General features: G+C 40.0%; 1 protein-coding gene across 1 annotated transcript in view; it reads left to right on the forward strand.

Annotated features, from left to right (window-relative positions):
• Window positions 1–480: 480 nt before the first annotated feature.
• LOC143276000 (phosphatidylserine lipase ABHD16A-like) overlaps window positions 481–20,436 on the forward strand; it is a 41,482-nt gene continuing 21,526 nt past the window's right edge. Inside the window, exons 1-12 of the mRNA XM_076580366.1 lie at window positions 481–560; window positions 3,340–3,396; window positions 4,372–4,438; window positions 5,561–5,647; window positions 6,655–6,740; window positions 9,175–9,248; window positions 10,495–10,590; window positions 12,543–12,616; window positions 13,388–13,428; window positions 14,944–15,051; window positions 16,691–16,804; window positions 18,165–18,329. Coding sequence (XP_076436481.1) covers window positions 492–560; window positions 3,340–3,396; window positions 4,372–4,438; window positions 5,561–5,647; window positions 6,655–6,740; window positions 9,175–9,248; window positions 10,495–10,590; window positions 12,543–12,616; window positions 13,388–13,428; window positions 14,944–15,051; window positions 16,691–16,804; window positions 18,165–18,329 — 1,038 coding nt within the window. The 5' untranslated portion in view covers window positions 481–491. The remainder of the gene's footprint in view (window positions 561–3,339; window positions 3,397–4,371; window positions 4,439–5,560; window positions 5,648–6,654; window positions 6,741–9,174; window positions 9,249–10,494; window positions 10,591–12,542; window positions 12,617–13,387; window positions 13,429–14,943; window positions 15,052–16,690; window positions 16,805–18,164; window positions 18,330–20,436) is intronic.

The raw sequence follows: 20,436 nt of genomic DNA on the forward strand, positions 1-20,436 counted from the left end.
ATGTACGTTTATGTGTATTTGACTGTGCTTTCATATCTGTGAAACTGCATGTTTTGTGCATATCTGTTATGCCGGCGGCATGTGTGGGTGTATGTGTGAATGTGTCTTCATGTTTTACATTTATTTGCTTATTTATCATCATTGTTGTCTTATTTATTTATTTATTCATCATTATTATTATTATTATTACTACTACCTTTTTTATATTGTAATTATTTATTTATTTACTTATTTATGCACGCTTATCTATTATTTATTCACTTTTTTTCCCCCTCAAGGCCTGACTAAGCGCGTTGGGTTACGCTGCTGGTCAGGCATCTGCTTGGCAGTTGTGGTGTAGCGAATATGGATTTGTCTGAACGCAGTGACGCCATCTTGAGCTACTGAAACTGAAACTGAAACTCTTCTTTGACCGGAAAATATTTACACGCAAGCGCCCAAGGATGAGTAGAAATTCGTCCATTTCCGTTTCAACTTTTATCATACCCAACATGGCAACCGTTTTCAGAACGCTGAGTGGACCCCGGCTCATCAGGCTTTTAAAAAGCGATAACAGAGAGGTGAGGCATTGGTTGGCTTTTGCATTTATGCTTAGAAATACGGCACCAATACTTTAGGTTTTGATTCTAAGGAGACATCATGTTCGTGCATGAAAAATTTCACTCGCGGTTGGTCCCTCGTTGAGTCACAACTACATTTATGGACGATTCCCCCACCCCACCCTTCTCTCTCTCTCTCTCTCTCTCTCTCTCTCTCTCAGACTCAAACTGATGAAACAGGAAAGTAATCTTTCTTTTACATGTTGGTGTCGAAGCTTAAGTGTGAAATTTTATGTAATAAATTAGTGCCTTTGAAGACAGGACAACGTTTTCGATCGACGGGCGCAATAGCTGAGTGGTTTAAGCGTTGGACTTTCAATCTGAGGGTCCCATGTTCGAATCTCGGTAACGGCGCCTGGTGGGTAAAGGGTGGAGATTTTTCCGATCTCTCAGGTCAGCATATGTGCAGACCTGCTAGTGCTTAAACCCTTTTCTGTGTTTACGCACGCAGAAGATCTAATACGCACGTTGAAGATCCAGTCCCATGTCAGTGTTCAGTGGGTTATGGAGACACGAAAATATCCAGCATGCATGAAAGACATCAGCAAGTCGATGTTGGTCTGTAACAAAAAGAGAAAGAGAAAAATATGTTGAACAGGATTGAGAATAATCAGCCTGTTGATTGTGGACACTCTACTGATGATGAGAATGTCTGCAACAAGATTACAGGAGTGAGTGTAGACTCATAATTATTGTTCTCTTTGAGCACTGAGCCACAAACTGACAAAGAAAACAAACATTTCAAGTGACAGCAACAATGGACTCAGCAATTATTATCAACTTTTGCCTTCTGGAAGACACTAAATTTAAAACTATGTGGTAGTGTCTAACTTTAGCAACCTAAATTCCTGGAGCTGAATGCATGGTATTTTTTGTGTCTTTAATATAATAAACTGATATTGATAAGGACATCACATGCTTTCCTGCAGTTGCAATTTTGGTGGCTGCACAGGAAAGTATGCATGTTGTTATCGGGTTAGTGTGGGATTATGACAGTGGTTTGGGGGCAATTTCTTCACAATTTACCTTCTGAGAGTGGATGACAAAGGTCAAATTATTGTTATTTATGTCAATTGTTATACTTCATGCCTACATTACAATATACACAAAATATTCTGTGTGCATAGTTCCAGGAATTTAGGTTGCTAAAATTGGATATTACCTAAATTGTTAAAAATGGAAAGTCTTATTCCTATGAGTATGACAGTTGAGTTGTTGAACAAATAATTTTACTGGACTTGATGTCTACAGCAAATTGTGTGTTTGTGTGTGTGTGTGTGTGTGTGTGTGTGTGTGATGAATGAATGTGAGAAATGGACAGTAATACTAATAGAGAGAGGGAAATGGAAATTCTTCAAGATGTGTGAGATCTTTATACTATAGTATTTATATAAGTTATTAACATTACTGTGGAATGGATACTTTATCAGTTATGCTGAATCTGATTTTGAGTTAAGACTTTTTATTCCACTATATGTGTATACTAGTATAGATCTCTTTGTATTATAAAGACATTAATTTTACTGTTGTAAATAAAGATGCTAGTTTTAACTTTTATTGTTCTGATTGATGTTTCTGATTCCATCCCTTATTTGCTTAACCCTAGTAAGTTAGCTGTGTGTTTTAAAGATGAGTATTATTTAGCATTGACAGTTTGACTTAACCACCATATTTTATTATCATTGATATTGTTCTATACATTTTGTAATGTGGGAAAAGAAAGTCCATGGTGCATGCATACATGCAGTGCTGATACATTGTGTGTGTGTGTGTGTGTGTGTGTGTGTTTTGTATAGTGGAAAGATTATGTTTTAAATTTTATCTAGCATTCTTTACTATGACTCCTTCGTGTTTGATTTTGCTTCATGTGATTTATGCCAAAGATTACTGTTCTGTTTGTAATACATTTTTTTTACATGTATCACAACTTTACCACACTTAATTTCTTTTACTGTGATGAAAAATTTATTGGGGTTTAGATTCATTCTTTCGCTTTTGGTCACACGCTTGTTGCCTGTCTCAAAATCAGTGAATTGGAAAGTAACCTACAAAATGAATGACACAGTGATATTGGGTACTGAGTTGTCACACAAAATATCAAAAGAGATAAATTGAGATGGTACAGAGGCTAACTGCACACTACAAATTGATACAGAAATACTGCTGAATATTTCTTTTGCTCTAAGTTTCTCCGTCTTGCTCTTTCTTCAGTTTTGATATGGTGATATTTACAAATTTTGTTATCACCCCTTATTCGTATGGGGTTGTGGTCTTAACATTAAATGAATAAATGATCTCAATCTTAGTTTCAGTCTTTCTTTAGTTTCAGATCGTTTTGTCATTATGATTAAATAAGAGCAGTTAGCGTTAATTGTGGGATATGGGGGTGCCACATTGACAGTCAGTCAATGGACTTGCTGCAGGGTAGAGTCTCTGTGCCACTTTTTCTGGAGGCAAGCGGGGACAGCCTCATTCAAGTGGTGAGTTACTTGTGAGTCCTCGCACAGATCAAAAGAGAAAATTTGAGATGCTGCAAAGGCCAAATTAGTTAGATTACTGCATACCATTACCACAGACTGATACAGGAATGCTGCTGAATTTACTGTCTCTATTTCTTTCACTTTCTGTTTCTCAAGATCTTGCTCTTGCATTAGTTTCAGATCATTTTGTCATTTTAAGACCAGTTAATATTGATTGTGTCATACCACATTGACTGATAAAGTCGGCGGACTTGCTGCAGGGAAGAGACTATGTGCCAAATTTTCTGGAGTCAAGCGGGGACAAGTTCATGCAAGTGGTGAGTAAGTTTCTTGTGTTTAGCTTGATCAGTGGCTTTTTACATATATGCTTTATACTATGCTGGATTGCACTGGCTCTTAGTGCTGCAGCCTTGGGGGCTAGCTGGCCTTTGGGGACCATCCCATTTCCAAAACTGTCTGTCCTAAAGCCCTCTTGGCCAATATAATGGGGATGAAAGTAACTTGAGCAAGACACCCTCCACTATAATACAGTTCTGGCCCAGATGGTCGGAAACAACATTTGCCTCCCTAGCTGTTCTGATGGTCATAGCCGGACATGACTGACTCAAACAAATAAAGTTCTTTTCAGCTTTAAGTAGCTGTTATCATTGTGATTAATATAAATGAAGTGGAGTGTTTCAGTCTCACAGCAATCAGTTTCATCATAGGATTTGGTAGTACACGGCTTACACGGGCACCCCTCTCAGACGCCCACCCCCACCCCCAGCTGAAACCCTTATTTAATTACACATACTTAACCATGACCCACTAGTGCAGACTCCGGCAGGGGTCTGATTCCTGTCCTGTGCAAACTACTACCCGCCTAACCCTTATTTTCTTCAGGTTTTGTTTCACCAGTTATCCTTAAGCATTCTCCAAGGCATCATACTATCAAAGATGATAACAATAATAATAATAACGATAATGATGCTTATAATGATAATGACAATAATAATAATAAGAAGAAGACTGACTATAATGATGAGAAATTAAAATGATGATGATAATGTTTTACTTTTGAACTTAATAATGATATTAACGATAATGAAATTTTATGATAATGGATAATTTTCATGAATTCAGCTAGTATTATTCTGTATACATGTCTTTGTGTACATTTTTTTTTTTTAGATCTGACTGCAGTATGTCATTGAGTTGAAACATGTTTGCATAGAAGCCTTTTCGTTGAAACCCCCCATCAAATCAACTTGTATTTGATGAGTTTTTCAGATTGTATTTGGTGACTATTTCAGATTCACGCATGTTGGTCAATATCATGGTGGAGCTCCCCGGTCATCATGACTGTACTGTACAGGCGAGGTGAGGACAGGCACCACAGCCCAGTGGTCAGAGCATTGCTCTTTCAGTTTCAGTTAGGAGGGTCCTGGGTTCAGATCAGGGTCACTACATCAGATGGGTTACGGGCATAGATTATTCTGATCTTCCAGGTCAGTAGATGTATACAGTATATATATATATATATATATATATATGTGTGTATACACACACACACACACACACACACACACACACACACACACACACACATCTGCTGTGCCGGAAGTTTGCACACACATGTGCAACATCAAATACACACATTATTATTGTACAACTTAAAAGTCCTGTCATCCATGTCAGCGTTTCCTAGGTTATGGACACATGAACATACCAAGCATGAACAGCCCGGAGCATGATTTCCTTAATCAGGAGGGATAGAAACATTCATATGGATGTTAAAATCCAACTCATGCATGTACATGTGAGTGAGAGTTGCAGGCCATGAACACACACAAAAAGAAGGAAAACAAAGATGAGGTAGAAACAGGAAGGAGATGGGGGAAAGAGAGGGAGGTGGGTGTGGTGGGAGAGGGGGGGCTGGTGAAGGAGGAGGGAGAGGACAGGACAGGAATAGTTTGTTTTCTGCACTCCTTACCAGTGTGCATTTTATCTGGTGTCTTGATTTTGTATGGTTTGTTTGAGTGACAGGCAGTAATACTATACATGTGCGTCTGTTTTAAAGCAAATGTTTTGTTGTTGTTGTTTTTGTTTTGTTTCTGGGTTTTTTTGTTTTTTTTTTTCTTTCTTTTTTTTTTTTTTTTTTTGTTAAGGATTTTTTCACTCAATTGTTTGTAGAATCATTTTTCATTCACTGTTTTTTTGTGTTATGTTTATTGTTTAGATTTTCTTTCAGTCAAAATTAAGATCTTGGTATTTAGCTGTGTCAAAGACATTGTTTGTCAATCTATAGTCTTAGCATTATGATAACTGGTACATTCAGATTTGTGGAAATATGTAAATTAGTGTGAGAGTTTTGGAAGGTGGTCTTTATTTGTTTTAGGTTTTAGGTAGTTCTGTTTAATCTTCTTAATAAACAGTGGGATTTTATGTCAAAATTTTCCTTAAAAAATGAACTAAGATCAAATCTGGTATTGTTTGTTTCAGGTTATTTCAGCCATGAAGGAATGGTGTCCCTCAGCAAGTTCTTGTTCTCTGTCGGGGTGGTCTATGCTGGCGCCTTCTGTCTTAGAGGTACTGCTGATGGTGGTGTTTAGTTTGGCTGTGGTGGTGGCTGTGATGTGTGCTTACATATGTGTGTGAGTGTTCAATGCATGGATGTATATATGTGTTCGCACGTAGATAATTGAGTGTACATGCTAAGTTAAATTATTTTATTTACTTGATTGCAACTTTTTTTCAGTACAGTTATTGATCTGTTGAATGTTTATGACAGCTGGTCAGTCAGTAAAACAATTCGTTACAACAAGCTGAGGTGGACAGCTTAAACTTTCAAGGAAATGTATGTGTCTGTGACAGGCAGTTTTGGTCGGCTGACTGTGAAAAGAGGCAATGAACAGTGCAGTATGATGGGCAGGTTCGGGTCGGCTGACTGTAAAAAGAAATAATGAACAGTGTATTATGAATGGCAGGTTTGGGTTGGCTGACTTTAATAAGAAAGAATGAAAATTGTATTATGAATGGCAGGTTTGGGTCGGCTGACTTTAATAAGAAAGAATGAACAGTGCATTATGAATGGCTGGTTTGGGTCGGCTGACTGTGAAAAGAAAGAATGAACAGTGTATTTTGGTGAGCAGGTTTGGGTCGGCTGACTTTATAAAGAAAGAATGAACAGCGTATTATGATGGTCAGGTTTGGGTCGGCTGACTTTAAAAAAAACGAATGAACAGTGTATTATGATAGACAGGTTTGGGTCAGCTGGCTGTAAAAAGAAATAATGAACAGTGTATTATGAATGGCAGATTTATGTCGGCTGACTGTAAAAAGAAAGAATGAACAGTGTATTATGAATAGCAGGTTTGAATCGGTTGACTGTAAAAAGAAAGAATGAACAGGGTATTCTGAATGGCTGGTTTGGGTCGGCGGACTTTAAAAAGAAAGAATAAACATTGTATTATGATGGACAGGCTTGGGTCGGCTGACTTTAATAAAAAAAAGAATGAACAGTATATTATGAATAGCAGGTTTGGGTCGGCTGACTTTAAAAAGAAAAAGAATGAACAGTGTATTATGAATGGCAGGTTTAGGTCGGCTGACCAACCCTGACTACACCTTGTTCATCAACATCTTGATACAAGTCCTCCAGTCACCCACTGCCTCCGCTAAGGTCAGTGAAATGATTTCACTTGTCAAATCACTCTAAGCTGCCAGGTCATTTGACTGTCAAGTCATGCGACTGTCAGATCAGTCATCTGTCAAGTCAGTCAGCTGCATTCTGGCTTTGTTCAGAGAGGAATAGAAAGGGAGATGTGTGTGTGTGTGTGTGTGTGTGTGTGATTTTGTGTGTTGGGATAGGGGTTGCGGTTGGGTGACGGATGTGGGGAAACGTTTGCACTGCATTGTTTTTTGAGCCAGTGACAGAGCATTCACTGCACACTGTTGACACATGTTCTGGCACTGGCAGCCTTCACTCTCCCCAGCTAGGTCATTGAACGGTGCCTGCGTTCCTGCCACGTCTTTGGAAGGAGGTGTGTGTGTGTTGGAAGATCGGGGGTTAGGGGGCTGTATTACAAAGACTCTGTAGCAAAGTATATGAACGTTCTTGCACTGCCAGCCTTCACTCGCCCCAACAGAGTCAGTGAATTGCAGTGTCTGCCTTCCTGCCCTGTCGGTGGAGAGAGGGAGGTTGGCATGTGTGTTGGAATGGGGTGGGGTGGGGGGAGCTGTATTATGATTTAACCTGTTCAACTCTGGGGAGTGTACAGCCTCGGCAGGCTTCCATGCTATACTTATTTGGGGGGAAAAAAACGCAGAAAATATAACATTTTTTCCTCCAGATTACTTGTGGACACATGCAGAAATACTGCAGAAGTTTGTTCTCTTTCCTTGTGGTTAATGCGTAAAATAAGAAATGTGAAAATGTGTTGATGAGGTGAATTTTGACGCCAGAGCTTTGTTTAGGCACTGGGCTCCGTGAGTTAAATAAAGAGTCTGTGACAAACTTGATTGCACAATGGTAATTCCCCTTTTGCCCCATCCAACCTATGTACCCACCATGTCTGTGAACACTACCTCCCTGTCTTGGCTTCATGGAAGGAGGGGGAGGACAGGGGGTGTGGAAGGGGCTGTAGGGGTGGGGGCAGGTGCTGTTGCTGCCTGACACCTGTGACTGGGCAGAATTAATGTTCTTTGCTCAGCAGTTGGGTTTGGAAGCGTGTGCCTTGTTGGACAAAGAGTAGTAGTTTTGTTGTTTTGACATTTCGCTGTCTGTCTGTCTTTGTCTTTGCCTCATTGTTTTCCTGATTTTTGGTCAGCTTTTCTTCTTCTTTTTTTTTTTCTTAATAGCTTTTTTGTGTTCAAACCTTGTCTTGGTTTTCCTTGGGTATGTGCTTGAATATGGAGTGTTGAATATCAGTGTAATGACAGTGAACGGAAATCATTTCTAGAAAACGACGGGCGCAATAGCCGAATGGTTAAAGCGTTGGACTTTCAGTCTGAGGGTCCCAGGTTCGAATCACGGTGGCGGCGCCTGGTGGGTAAAGGGTGGAGATTTTTCCGATCTCCCAGGTCAACATATGTGCAGACCTGCTAGTGCCTGAACCCCCTTCGTGTGTATATGCAAGCAGAAGATCAAATACGCACGTTAAAGATCCTGTAATCCATGTCAGCGTTTGGTGGGTTATGGAAACAAGAACATACCCAGCATGCACACCCCTGAAAACGGAGTATGGCTGCCTACATGGCGGGGTAAAAACGGTCATACACGTAAAAGCCCACTCATGTGCATACGAGTGAATGCAGAAGAAGAAGAAGAAGATTTCTAGAAAACTGAAAACAAGCCTTAACTGGGGTGTAGAAAAGACAGGACAAGAGGCACAACCTTCATGGCTCCTGTGTGGTTCTTGCTGACAAAGTCACCGTCCATCCTGTAAATGTTTTTTTTTTCTCTTTGTGAATATCCAAACTTCACACACACACACACACACACACAAATATGCATTAAAATCAAAAACACTGGGGATGTGTTGGGGTGACGAGGGAGGTGGGGGATGTTATCAGTACTCACATGTTTTCAGTCCAGATAATATATATATTTTTTTATACCCATTTAAAACAAGTGTTTGTCAAACTGAAAGCTGTGTGCTGGAAACAGTTATGTAATAACTGGAAATGAATCAAGAAAATCTTGTGGATCTCATCATCCAAGACTAGAAGAAATAAACTGTTTCATGTCCGGAAGTATGATTTGAGTGGTATGACGTGTGGAAAGAATCATCATTTTTTTTTTTTCTGTGTTTAATTATAAATTTGGTGTTGACAAAGTATTTCCAGAGAAAATGAATTTGTTAAAGGGAACCGTGGACACACATACAATTATAAAACTGAATGAGGGTCATTACATGGACTCACTTTGTTCATACACCTAAGCCAAAAATGTAAAGCTGGAATGAAGATTTGAGCCTAGTTTTTAAACTGAATAGAAGCTTTAACTGTGGCCTATAGGAGGGGGGGGGTGGGGGGGGGGGTTAAGATGAAAATGATGTTTTAAAAGTCTTAGTTGCATTAATGATAATGGCACACGTGTGTTGTGATTTCCCCAGAGAGCACTGCACCATTATGACTTTGAGTTCTGGGCCTGGCCAGTTGACTTCAAGTGGAATGAGACATCAGAGAGGTTAGTGTGTATATGTATATCTACATTATATATATTTGTATTTGTATTTATTTTTATCACAACAGATTTCTCTGTGTGAAATTCGGGCTGCTCTCCCCAGGGAGAGCGCGTCGCCATACTACAGCACCACCCATTTTTTTGTATTTTTTCCTGTGTGCAGTTTTATTTGTTTTTCCTATTGAAGTGGATTTTTCTACAGAATTTTGCCAGGAACAACCCTTTTGTTGCCGTGGGTTCTTTTACGTGCGCTAAGTGCATGCTGCACACGGGACCTCGGTTTATCATCTCATCCGAATGACTAGTGTCCAGACCACCACTCAAGGTCTAGTGGAGGGGGAGAAAATTTCGGGGGCTGTGCTGTGATTCGAACCAGCGCGCACAGATTCTCTGGCTTCCTAGGCGGACGCGTTACCTCTAGGCTATCACTCCACACATATATATATATATATGTGTATGTATGTGTGTATGTTGTATGTATGTATGTATGCATGTAAGGATCTTGAACATGCTTTTGTATGGCCAGCTGAAGGAAGGCCACCGTGAACTTGGAAGACCCTGCAAGCGCTTCAAGGACACCTTGAAGACAAACCTCAAAGCCTGTGACATACACATCGCTTCCTGGGAAACGGTATGTCCTTGACTGCTCTCGCTGGAGCATGCTGTGCTCTAGTGGCATAAAGACTTTGGAAAATAGCAGAACACTGGACATCAAGGAGAAGTGTGAGCGAAGGAAGCAGGGCTCAACTTCTGGAGACGTTTTCCCTTGCAGCGCCTGTGGAAAGTGATGCACATCCAGAATCGGCCTCTTCTCCCATATGAGGACACAGACCAACAGATAAGTCTGCCTGCCTACTCATCTGTTGGACCGACGGGAGACTCCATTGTATTGTATTGTATGTATGTATGTATGTATGTATCCTCAGCTTATATCACAGATTGATTTTAGTTTACAGTTGGACCAACAGCAAAGTGAGAGCTGTATGATCAGTGGTGTCTCCATTGCAATGGAAAGTCATTTACAGCTTTGTCTTTTGTGAAGGACTATGACTCAAATCAGGAGGCAAGATTGTACTGGCTCTTAGTGCTGCAGCCTTGGGGGCTAGTTGGCCTTTTGGAACCCATCTCAAACCTCTGGACACTGGCGACCAGCAATAGCACAAGGCAACCACTCCACTTGTTTAAGTAAGAAAGGGTGTGTGCCACTGAGGCGGTGGTGCTAGTTCAGAACCAGCGTTGTATGTTTCAGCAAAGGGGAACGGGTGGGCCGCAGCAAAATTCAGGCGGCTGTGGACCGCAGGCAGAAGTCCCCCTGGTTGGCTGCCCTGCCAGTCAGGGCTCTGAGGTTGGTGGAAATGGACATAGGCACTTGAACACTGCTTTATATATATATATATATATATATATATATATTTTTTTTTTTTTTTTTTTTTTTTTTTTTTTTGTGGATATTCATAGACAGAAAATGTTTACAGGTTGGAAGTTTTGTTTTTCGTTATTGTAGGTTTTTTTGTTGTTGTTTTTTGTCACTGTAAGCTTCTTTTTTAATATCATCCTCAGGTAAACAAGTTTATGGGGTTCGACAGGGACTCCAATGTTTTTTAAAGGTAATATTTTTTAAAACCCTACTTCCGGGAGGTTATCGGCCGTAGTTTCGTCTGCTCCGCATGGGCGGATAGTTTGCACAGGACAGGAATGTCAGACCCCTGCCGGAGTCTGCGCTAGTTGGGTCACGGTAAGTATGTTATTTAAACGTAATTTTAGATAGAAAATTTCCTTTAAGGAGACCCTGCTCCAATTTTCAGGATTGGCTGTGTGCTGGGAGTGTGTGTATTTCCATAATCCGTTGAACACTGACATGCATCATGGTTTCAATGATACGCATGTTTGACCTTCCACCTAAAGAATAGTTTGACAGCAGATTGAATGCTTTTGATGACAGTCATACCATTCTGTAACATGCAGGCTTTTTTTGTTTGTTTTGTTTTCTGGCAGAATTCTGAAATCTGCAAGAATGTTTTGAAGATACCACTTCTTGTACATGCATACACAATGGTCAGGTAGAAAATTGAAGACTGAAACTTGAAAAGATTATTTCATGCTGTCACCCTACCACATTCACTCAACTCAAGTTCACACGACAGACTAGACTCACTCACAACATTCACATTCTGACTTCACTCTTACCCAGGGATAAACAACATGACAACGTAGAGACACTCCTTTCTGATCATTAATAAATCAAAGAGAACTAAACAATTATGTCCACAGTTTCCCTTCAGGGATAAATCACACGAAGGTCCAAACCAGGGAGTCACAACCAATAGTCAAACATTCTCCTGTACACCTCCCTGCCACAGTTTCCACATCACAACATTAATAATTTCGTTTTTTTTTTTCTCGAAATGATGAAATAAAAAAGCACCCCTGAAATTTGTACAGTTTTAGAAGAAACGATTTCAGTGAATTTTTCATTACCAAACTCAACCACTAAACTCACCACTACTTCAGATCAGCTTTCTTGAAGCTGAACAGTCCAAACATCGAGACTGAGACGCACATTCTCTCTCAGAATGGCAAGTGTCCCACGACACTCTCAGACCCCAAGGTCTGTTATTTTTAACCAGGTCACTCCTGTGACCGGTTCAGCTGTGCACCCAGAGTGGAGTGACAAATGTTTTGGGTGCACTTCACAACACATCAGCTCGTGAACGCATATTCACCTCAGCGCCTAAAAGCACGTGCATCACTGGCCTTTCTCCACAAATCGAGTTCAAATGAATACAGTAACACAGCCACACCAGATAGGAAATCTTCTCTTTAGGAGATCTTCCCTTTGAAACATGCAACATTATGACAACCAGGCTTGGTGTCATGACACATGCTTGTGCAAGTGAAAGGATTGGTTGTTTGATTAGGCAGTTTCTGTGTTAGCACATGTCTTTTTGTTTAATTTTGTTGTTGTTCTGTTTTTTGTTAGTTCAGGAGTGTACTGTGTAGGCTTTCAGATATTTAGTGTGGATGTGTGTAGAGTTTATTAGCACAGGTCTTTTACTTTAGCAATTGCATGTAGAAACATTTTTCATTTTAGGGTTATAGCCTTTTTGTAATGGTGCGTAATTTTTTTTTGCAGTTTTTCAAGCGTATAGGCTTTTAGCAGTTGTTTTTTTTGTTCTTGGCTATAGCTTTTTAACCTCTTACGTAAATACATGTTTTTAGTTTATCGGTACAGGTTTTTAGCAGTTGTGTGAGGCCCCATTTTTTTTAGCTGAAGCGGGCAGTGTTCTCATGTTGCAGTTACTGTGCCATTCACACGTTTGGCCGTCGCATGGTGTATCCAGGGGCCACCTCCTTGATGCAGACACTGATTGGTTGGTTTCTTTTCTTCGTTTTCTCTCTGTTTTTCTTTTTCCTGTCGTCAGGTTTTTATTCTTTCTTTCTCTGCTTCTAATCTCCTGATTTCTTTCTGTCTTTCTCTGGCTTTTTCTTTTCTTTTTGTGTAAGAGGAAGGTGGCAGAATAGTTGAGATGCTTATCTACCAATACAGTGTTTGTGAGGGTATGGGTTTTATTCCCACTCTTACCCTTTCTCCAGAGTTTGACTGGAAAATCAAACTAAGCGACTAGTCATTTGGATGAGACGATAAACCAGGGTCTTGTGTGCAGCACACACTTTACGCACTGGAAAAGAACCCATGACAACAAAAGTGTTGTCCTCTGGCAAAATTCTGCAAAATATATCCTCCCTGACAGGGAGTCAAATATATGCATACACTCAAAGCCTGAATAGTCTGTTGGGTTATGCTGCTGTCAGGCATATCTGCCTAGCAGTTGTGATGTAGATGTATGGATTTGTCTTAAGGCAGTGATTCCTCTTTGAGAAACTGAAATTGCCCATGATTTTTTTTTCCCTGGGGCAAGGGGGAGGGGATTTTTTTTTATTTTAAAAAGAAAGAAGAAAATAAGTGCTTTTCAAGGGATTGAAATAACCTAGAAACATGCGGTTGTGTTGATTTGATTGCAAAACGTTTTTGTTTATTTACGTATTATTATTATTATTATTTGTTAGTTTTCTTAGTGGCGTTGCAGTAGTTTTCAGTTGGAAGTATAGTGTTAGAAAGAAGCTGTGTGGTTTGTGTGCAGGGAACATGCTGAACCAAGGGAGGGCATCTCTGATTGAAGAGGTATGGCACACACTGAGAAGGCTGTACACAAAAGAAGAAAAGTGGGGGAAAAATTCAGATGAATTAAAAAAACACGAACAGGTGCACCATAGACTGCATGCTACTGAAGCCACAAAAAGAAAGAGAGTGTGTGTATGTGTGTGCGTGGTTTTTGACACATGTGTATGCCGCGCTTACACATAACATGACTGCGTAATAACTGAAGTTGTGTGTGTGTGTGTGTGTGTCCTTGGTAAACTTGAACAAATTCATTTTTGTTTTTGTTGACTGGTGTGTAAACCAGGTAAATCTGTGTGGTAGCAATATTTGTACATCACATTGCAGACTAGAGTTTGGCCGCATGAGTGTTTGGTTTTTTTTTAAATTTTATTTTTGTTTTAGCAGTGCTAAGTTTGGTTAGTGTTCAGAATTTTTGTAAGTCCATGCGAATTCCATAGACCTAGATAAATTCTTAGCATTCAGGAAAATTAGCAGTGCTAAGATCGCGACCTGAACAGTCTGCAAATACCTTAGTTGGTTTTTTCCCCCACACTCATGCCCTTCAACTCCCATGTTTGCTTGTATCTACTAGCAGGATTTGTTTTTACATGTGTCGCCATTTTTACCTCGCTGTCTAGCCAGCTATACTTCGTTTCCAGGGGTGTGCATGCTGGGTTGGCTTGTGCTTCCCATAACCCACTGGACACTGACACGGATTACAGGATCTTTATCATAAGAATTTGATGTTCTGTGTGTGTGTATACGTCTGAAAGGGGTTCAGGCACTGGCAGGTCATTTTCATGCATATTGTTGACTAGGGAGATCAGAGAAATCTCAATCTTTAACCCCTTGACTGTGATGTCTGTAATATTCACAGGCATAGTGGCATCACTGATGACATCATTTGGAAAAAAAGGAAAATAATTCTAAAGGCTGAAAATTCACTCGTTCGATCTGGAGTGCATTAGCTCAGTTTTTAGCCAGTTGTTCTGGACAATGATTTATGGCCTCAATGAAACATCACTTTCTGTTGTTAATTTTCCCCGCAGTCAAGGGGTGTACCACCTAACGCAGCCAGGATTCAAAGCCAGGTTGCAAGTATGTGAAGTCCAGAATTGCCTCACTTCTTCTGCATTCGCGGGCTGCAACTCCCACGTTCGCATGTACAAGAGTGGGCTTTTACATGTATAACCGTTGCCCCGCCATGTAGGCAGCCATACTCAGCTTTCAGGGTTGTGCATACTGGGTATGTTCTTGTTTCCATAACCCATCGAATGCTGACATGGATTACAGGATCTGTAACATGCGTATTTGATCTTCTGCTTGCATATGCACACGAAGTGGGTTCAGGCACTAGCAGGTCTGCACATTGTTGACCTGGGAGATCGTAAAAATCTCCATCCTTACCCACCAGGCACTGTCACCGTGATTTGAACCCGGGACTCTGAGTTTGAAAGTCCAATGCTTTAACCGCTTGGCTATTGCACCCGTCAAATTGCCTTACATTATCAGACTTTTTTTTTTTTTTTTTTTCAGAAAAAAGGGAAACGAGCCAAAGTGCTGACGGAAGACAACAATGAGATTGATACGATGTTTGTGGACAGACGGAGACCAGGCAGTGGTCACAGCCATGGCAACACACTGGTACGGTGTGGTCAGAGTACAGAGTGGCTTTATCAGTGTTCACTGCTACAGTGCAGCCGGGATGGGGGAGGCTTTACTGGAAATCTGTCTGCCCACAGAGCGCTTTATCAGTGATGTAAGATGGTGTGACTAGCACTGTCTTATACCAGACTTCACTGTTACAGCATAGCTGGGATGGAGATGACTTTAGTGGAAATCTGTCCATGGAGGGCTTTAACAGTGTTAAACAGGGTACTAGTACTATCTTAGGCTAGACATCACTGTTGCAATGTAGCAGGGATGGGGAAGACTTTAGTGGAAACCTGCTCAAAGAGGGCTTTATCAGTGTTACAACGCAGCGTGACTGGTACTTAGATATCACTGCTGCAATGTAGCGGGGATGGGGAAGACTTTAGTGGAAACCTGCTCAAGGAGGGCTTTATCAGTGTCACAATGCAGCGTGACTGGTACTTAGACTAGATATCACTGCTGCAATGTAGCGGGGATGGGGAAGACTTTAGTGGAAACCTGCTCAAAGAGGGCTTTATCAGTGTTACAACGCAGCGTGACTGGTACTTAGACTAGACATCACTGTTGCAATGTAGCGGGGATGGGGAAGACTTTAGTGGAAACCTGCTCAAAGAGGGCTTTATCAGTGTTATAACGCAGCGTGACTGGTACTGTCTTAGACTAGTCATCACTGTTACAGTTACAGTATAGCCAGGATGGTTTTACTGAAAGAGCATGGCTTATATAGGCCATACAGAGAAGGCTTTGAGTAATGCAGCCTACAGAGAGCAGTCAGTGGGAAACTAACAGCATCAGTATATGATTTCAGAGATAATTCAGTTTCAAGTCAGACTTAATCAAGATTGTTTTTTGCATTCTTCTGAGACCTGTATTTTGCATGGTACTGTTGATAATTGATTGATCTCTTGGGTTTCTCAGCAGATACTTTGTATTTGATATCAGGGGTTACTTTTGTTGTGGGATGGAGTTATATCAGTATGTTTGTTTTGTTTGGTTTTTTTGTGTTTTTTTTAAGAAGATAATTTCAGCATCCAAAATTATGTTTTGGGGGTATTTAAAAATGAATTGATGAGTCAGAGAGTAATGTATTTCAGACCATTTGCAACATTGCAGAGCTTGACAGCTGTATTTGTTTTGTTTACAGGCAACTTTAAACACTCTTATGCACATACATATTCTGACCAATACTCACACACACACACACACGCGTGCGCGCGCGCATGTGTTTGTGCACATGTGCACGTGCGCTCACAACACAGACACACACACACACACACACACACACACACACACACACAGACAGCACAAGCCCCCTAACCGTATGTGTGAACTCAGAACTCATTTATTTGTCATAAAACCCATCAAAGGAATTGTGGACACTAAAACTAAACACAGCAAACAGATAAAAACAAAAAAATTCTGAGTGCATGCAAGGTCTTCCACAATACACAGTTATGGATTACAAACGTTAAAAAACACCCATAGATGTATATCTTTCTAGTTCTGGTAGAAAATAGTTTAATGGCATCAGAACACACACTCTCTCTCTCTCTCTCTCTCTCTCTCTCTCTCTCTCTCTCTCTCTCTCTCTCTCTCTCTCTCTCTCTGTGTGTGTGTGTGTGTGTGACAGGTGGTGTGTTGTGAAGGCAACGCTGGGTTCTATGAGATGGGGTGCTCAGGGACCCCTCTGGAGTGTGGCTTCTCCGTGCTGGGGTGGAACCACCCGGGCTTTGCCGGCAGTTCTGTGAGTACTACTGTACTTTGCTCTGTTGTCTACAAGGTGCTTCATTGATTTTAAGAGCGCATCCTCCAAATTAGACAATGTTGAGAATGATGATAATGATGATGATGGTAATATTCCTGCGATTTTCCCAGTCTGGCTGCTCTTTTATTTCAGTTGATGCTCTCTATGTCTTTGTCTTTCTGTCTGTTCAGTGTAGAATCCTTTCTTTTTTTTTTTTCCCTTTTTGTTGGGTGTGTGTGTGGGGGTGTTTTTTGTGTTGTTATACTACTTTTTTTTACTTTTCTATATACTTTGGAGATAAACGTTTTGCAACCTGTTAAACATTAGTTGGTGTTCTCTTATCTTTAAAGAGCTGACGGATGATCAGCCCTGACACGGCCCCTGTGTGGTTAGCTGGGCAAAAAGCAACTTTTTTTTTTTTTTTTTTTTTTTTTTTTTTTTTTTTTTTTTTGATAATTTTGCAAAGACATGTATACAGTATACAGAAAACAGTATGAACAAACAGAAACATCCGATTAGCATTAAAAGAGAAAAGAAAAAGAAAGATTAAAAAAAAAAAAAAATTGATTAACTAACTACCGGACCAGTCATTCAACCAATCAATTAATGTTGACAAGAACAGTAACAGTAATAATGGTGATGATTTCAATAACTACACTACTTGTAATAGTACTAGTAGAAATAATGATGATAATAATAAAACCAGTTACAAAGTAGCAAGAGCAACAGTTGCATCAACAGCGATGATAGCAACAGACAAGACCAAACAAGAAAAGAAAAGGCGATTGATAGCATCATGGTATTATAATGATAATAATTATTATTATATTTATATAGCACTTAATCTTGTGCAGAGCCAAATCAAAGCGCTTTCGCACCAGTCATTCACACACATGCATAACTCTAAAACTTGGAAAAACTGAAGACAAGGAAGAGGCAGGGAAGGGAGGCTATTTTGGGATGAGGTGGGTTTTAAGACCAGACTTGAAAGAGCTGAGTGCAGAGACCTGACGAAGAGAAAGAGGAAGTTCATTCCAGTTGCAAGGTCCAGAGACAGAGAAAGAACGGCGGCCAACAGTGGAGTGTTTGAATCTGGGTATGCGTAAACAGAGTGGATCCGAAGCCGATCATTATTATTAATATGGAACAGTGAGTATACCACTTCTACATCACTGGAAAAGAAGAGCTTATGGCTAATAGAAATAACAGCCAGAACAGTTGTATTGCCGTAGATGATGATGTTTTTGTTAGTTTGGGTTTGTTTTTTGTTTTTTGTTGTTTTTTTTTTTAATACCCCAGAAGAGTTATTGTAATGATTTGATCTGATGTCGATTCTGTGGTGGTGTTGCTCACTCACCAGGGCGTGCCGTTCCCTGACTCGGAGCAGAAGGCGATCGACGCCGTGATGACCTACGCTATCTACGGACTGGGGTTCCAGCCGGACTCCATCGTCATCTTCGCCTGGTCCATCGGCGGCTACAGTGCCTCCTGGGCCGCCATGAACTACCCGGACGTCAAATATGTGGTCAGCAAAATCACTTGGATACAGAATAGAATAGGGTATCTTTTTATTTTTAAGTGTACCAGTGTCACAAAGAATATTGGGGGGGCGGAGATTTTTTTGTGGGGATGGGGGGGAATGGTGCAAACCTGAATGGAAAATTCTATGCAAACACAAATATAAATATGAATGGTGCAAACCTGAATGGAAAATCCTATGCAAACACAAATATAAATATGAATGCTGCAAACCTGAATGGAAAATCCTATGCAAACACAAATATGAATATAAATGGTGCAAACCTGAATGGAAAATCCTATGCAAACACAAATATGAATGGTGCAAACCTGAATGGAAAATCCTATGCAAACACAAATATAAATATAAATGGTGCAAACCTGAATGGAAAATCCTATGCAAACACAAATATGAATGGTGCAAACCTGAATGGAAAATCCTATGCAAACATAAATATGAATATAAATGGTGCAAAACTGAATGGAAAATCCTATGCAAACACAAATATAAATAGCGCAAATCTGAATGGAAAATCCTATGCAAACACAAATATATATGGTGCAAACACATGATATGCATATACGTTTAAGTGCATATGAATAGGACATATGATTAGATCTTCAGTTAAAAAGGTTGCTGATTGCACTATTTTACACACACACACACACACACACACAGTGTATGTTTGTGTGTATGTGCATATGTACACCTGCATTCATCTGTGTGTGAATGGGTGCTTGGTATTATGTTTATGTGGATGATACATGAATGTTCATTGTGTTGTTGAGGTGACTGTATGCATGGGATAGTTACTATATAATTTTTACTTGTGGTTATGATTTTTTTCTAAAATGTTTCTTTTTGGTATATTTTTTTACTCACTTGTGTAAACAAAGTGAGTCTATGTTTTAACCCGGTGTTCGGTTGTCTGTGTGTCTGTGTGTCCGTGGTAAACTTTAACATTGACATTTTCTCTGCAAATACTTTGTCAGTTGACACCAAATTAGGCATAAAAATAGGAAAAATTCAGTTCTTTCCAGTCATCTTGTTTAAAACAATATTGCACCTCTGGGATGGGCACAAAAAAAAAGAAGAAAAAAAAGAAGCCTAATTATATGCAAACTGCATTTACTGTTATATTTTTTGTATTCTCTAAACTTGGCACTTTGATCTGATATTCTGACCCAACAACAAGAGCAGTCATTATTATCATTTTCTGTTCAAACAGGAACTTCTTTTGCTCAGCATGGAAGTTTTATTTATTTTGCAAACGTTTTGGTGCAGATAGTAAAAAAAGGGAAATTACTCTGTAATTAATGCTAGGGGACTTGATCTTTCTCATCTTAAACATTACATTTTTTTTCTTTTCTTTTCTTTTTTCTTCTCTCAAGCTTATCCATCATATTTAATACAGAGCACTTTTCAACCATTCCTCCTAATGATTCCTTTACAGGATAAAGCGTGAAGCACAAGTGAAGGCTTTGCCTCTTGTTTACTCTTGTGATGAGCCTTGAGCATTATTGCATTTCAATGAAACGCATAACAGAAATAATAATATTATTATTGATAAAAATTGGAAAAAAAACACTTGTCATTTTTACATTCAAGGTGTATTATCTGCAATCTGTGGAGTGAATGTGTGAAGCTGTGTAGGCCTTGACTTTACGTTAGTGTCTTCATCAAATTTTTAACATCTGTTTTTACAACCATATTTCCGTGTTGAGTACTTGTGTTGTGACACAGTACATGGCAGAAATTCTCATGTATTACAGATGATAAAAAATGAGAGGGCCAGGAGTAGAGGGCCCAGAGTGTCAGCGAATCAATTGCGATCACGCCTTAATTTTAGCACGATTCCCCAATCGAGCTACATAATTATGTGACCTGGCTGGAGACATAATTTGACAACAAACAAGAACGCCATAGAATCGACAGACAGGCAAAAAATACGAAAAAAAACTTAGCCGTATGAAGAGCACAGGAACAGGAGTCATGATGGCTGCCGTCAAAAGAGGGCGCTAGCCAGCGGGACAAAGGGGGGGTTACCTACTTCCGGGAGGTTATCGGCCGTAGTTTCGTTTTCTCCGCATAGGCGGATAGTAGTTTGCACAGG

This window comes from Babylonia areolata, chromosome 31 (assembly GCF_041734735.1).
Source record: "Babylonia areolata isolate BAREFJ2019XMU chromosome 31, ASM4173473v1, whole genome shotgun sequence".
Classification (NCBI taxonomy): domain Eukaryota; kingdom Metazoa; phylum Mollusca; class Gastropoda; order Neogastropoda; family Buccinidae; genus Babylonia; species Babylonia areolata.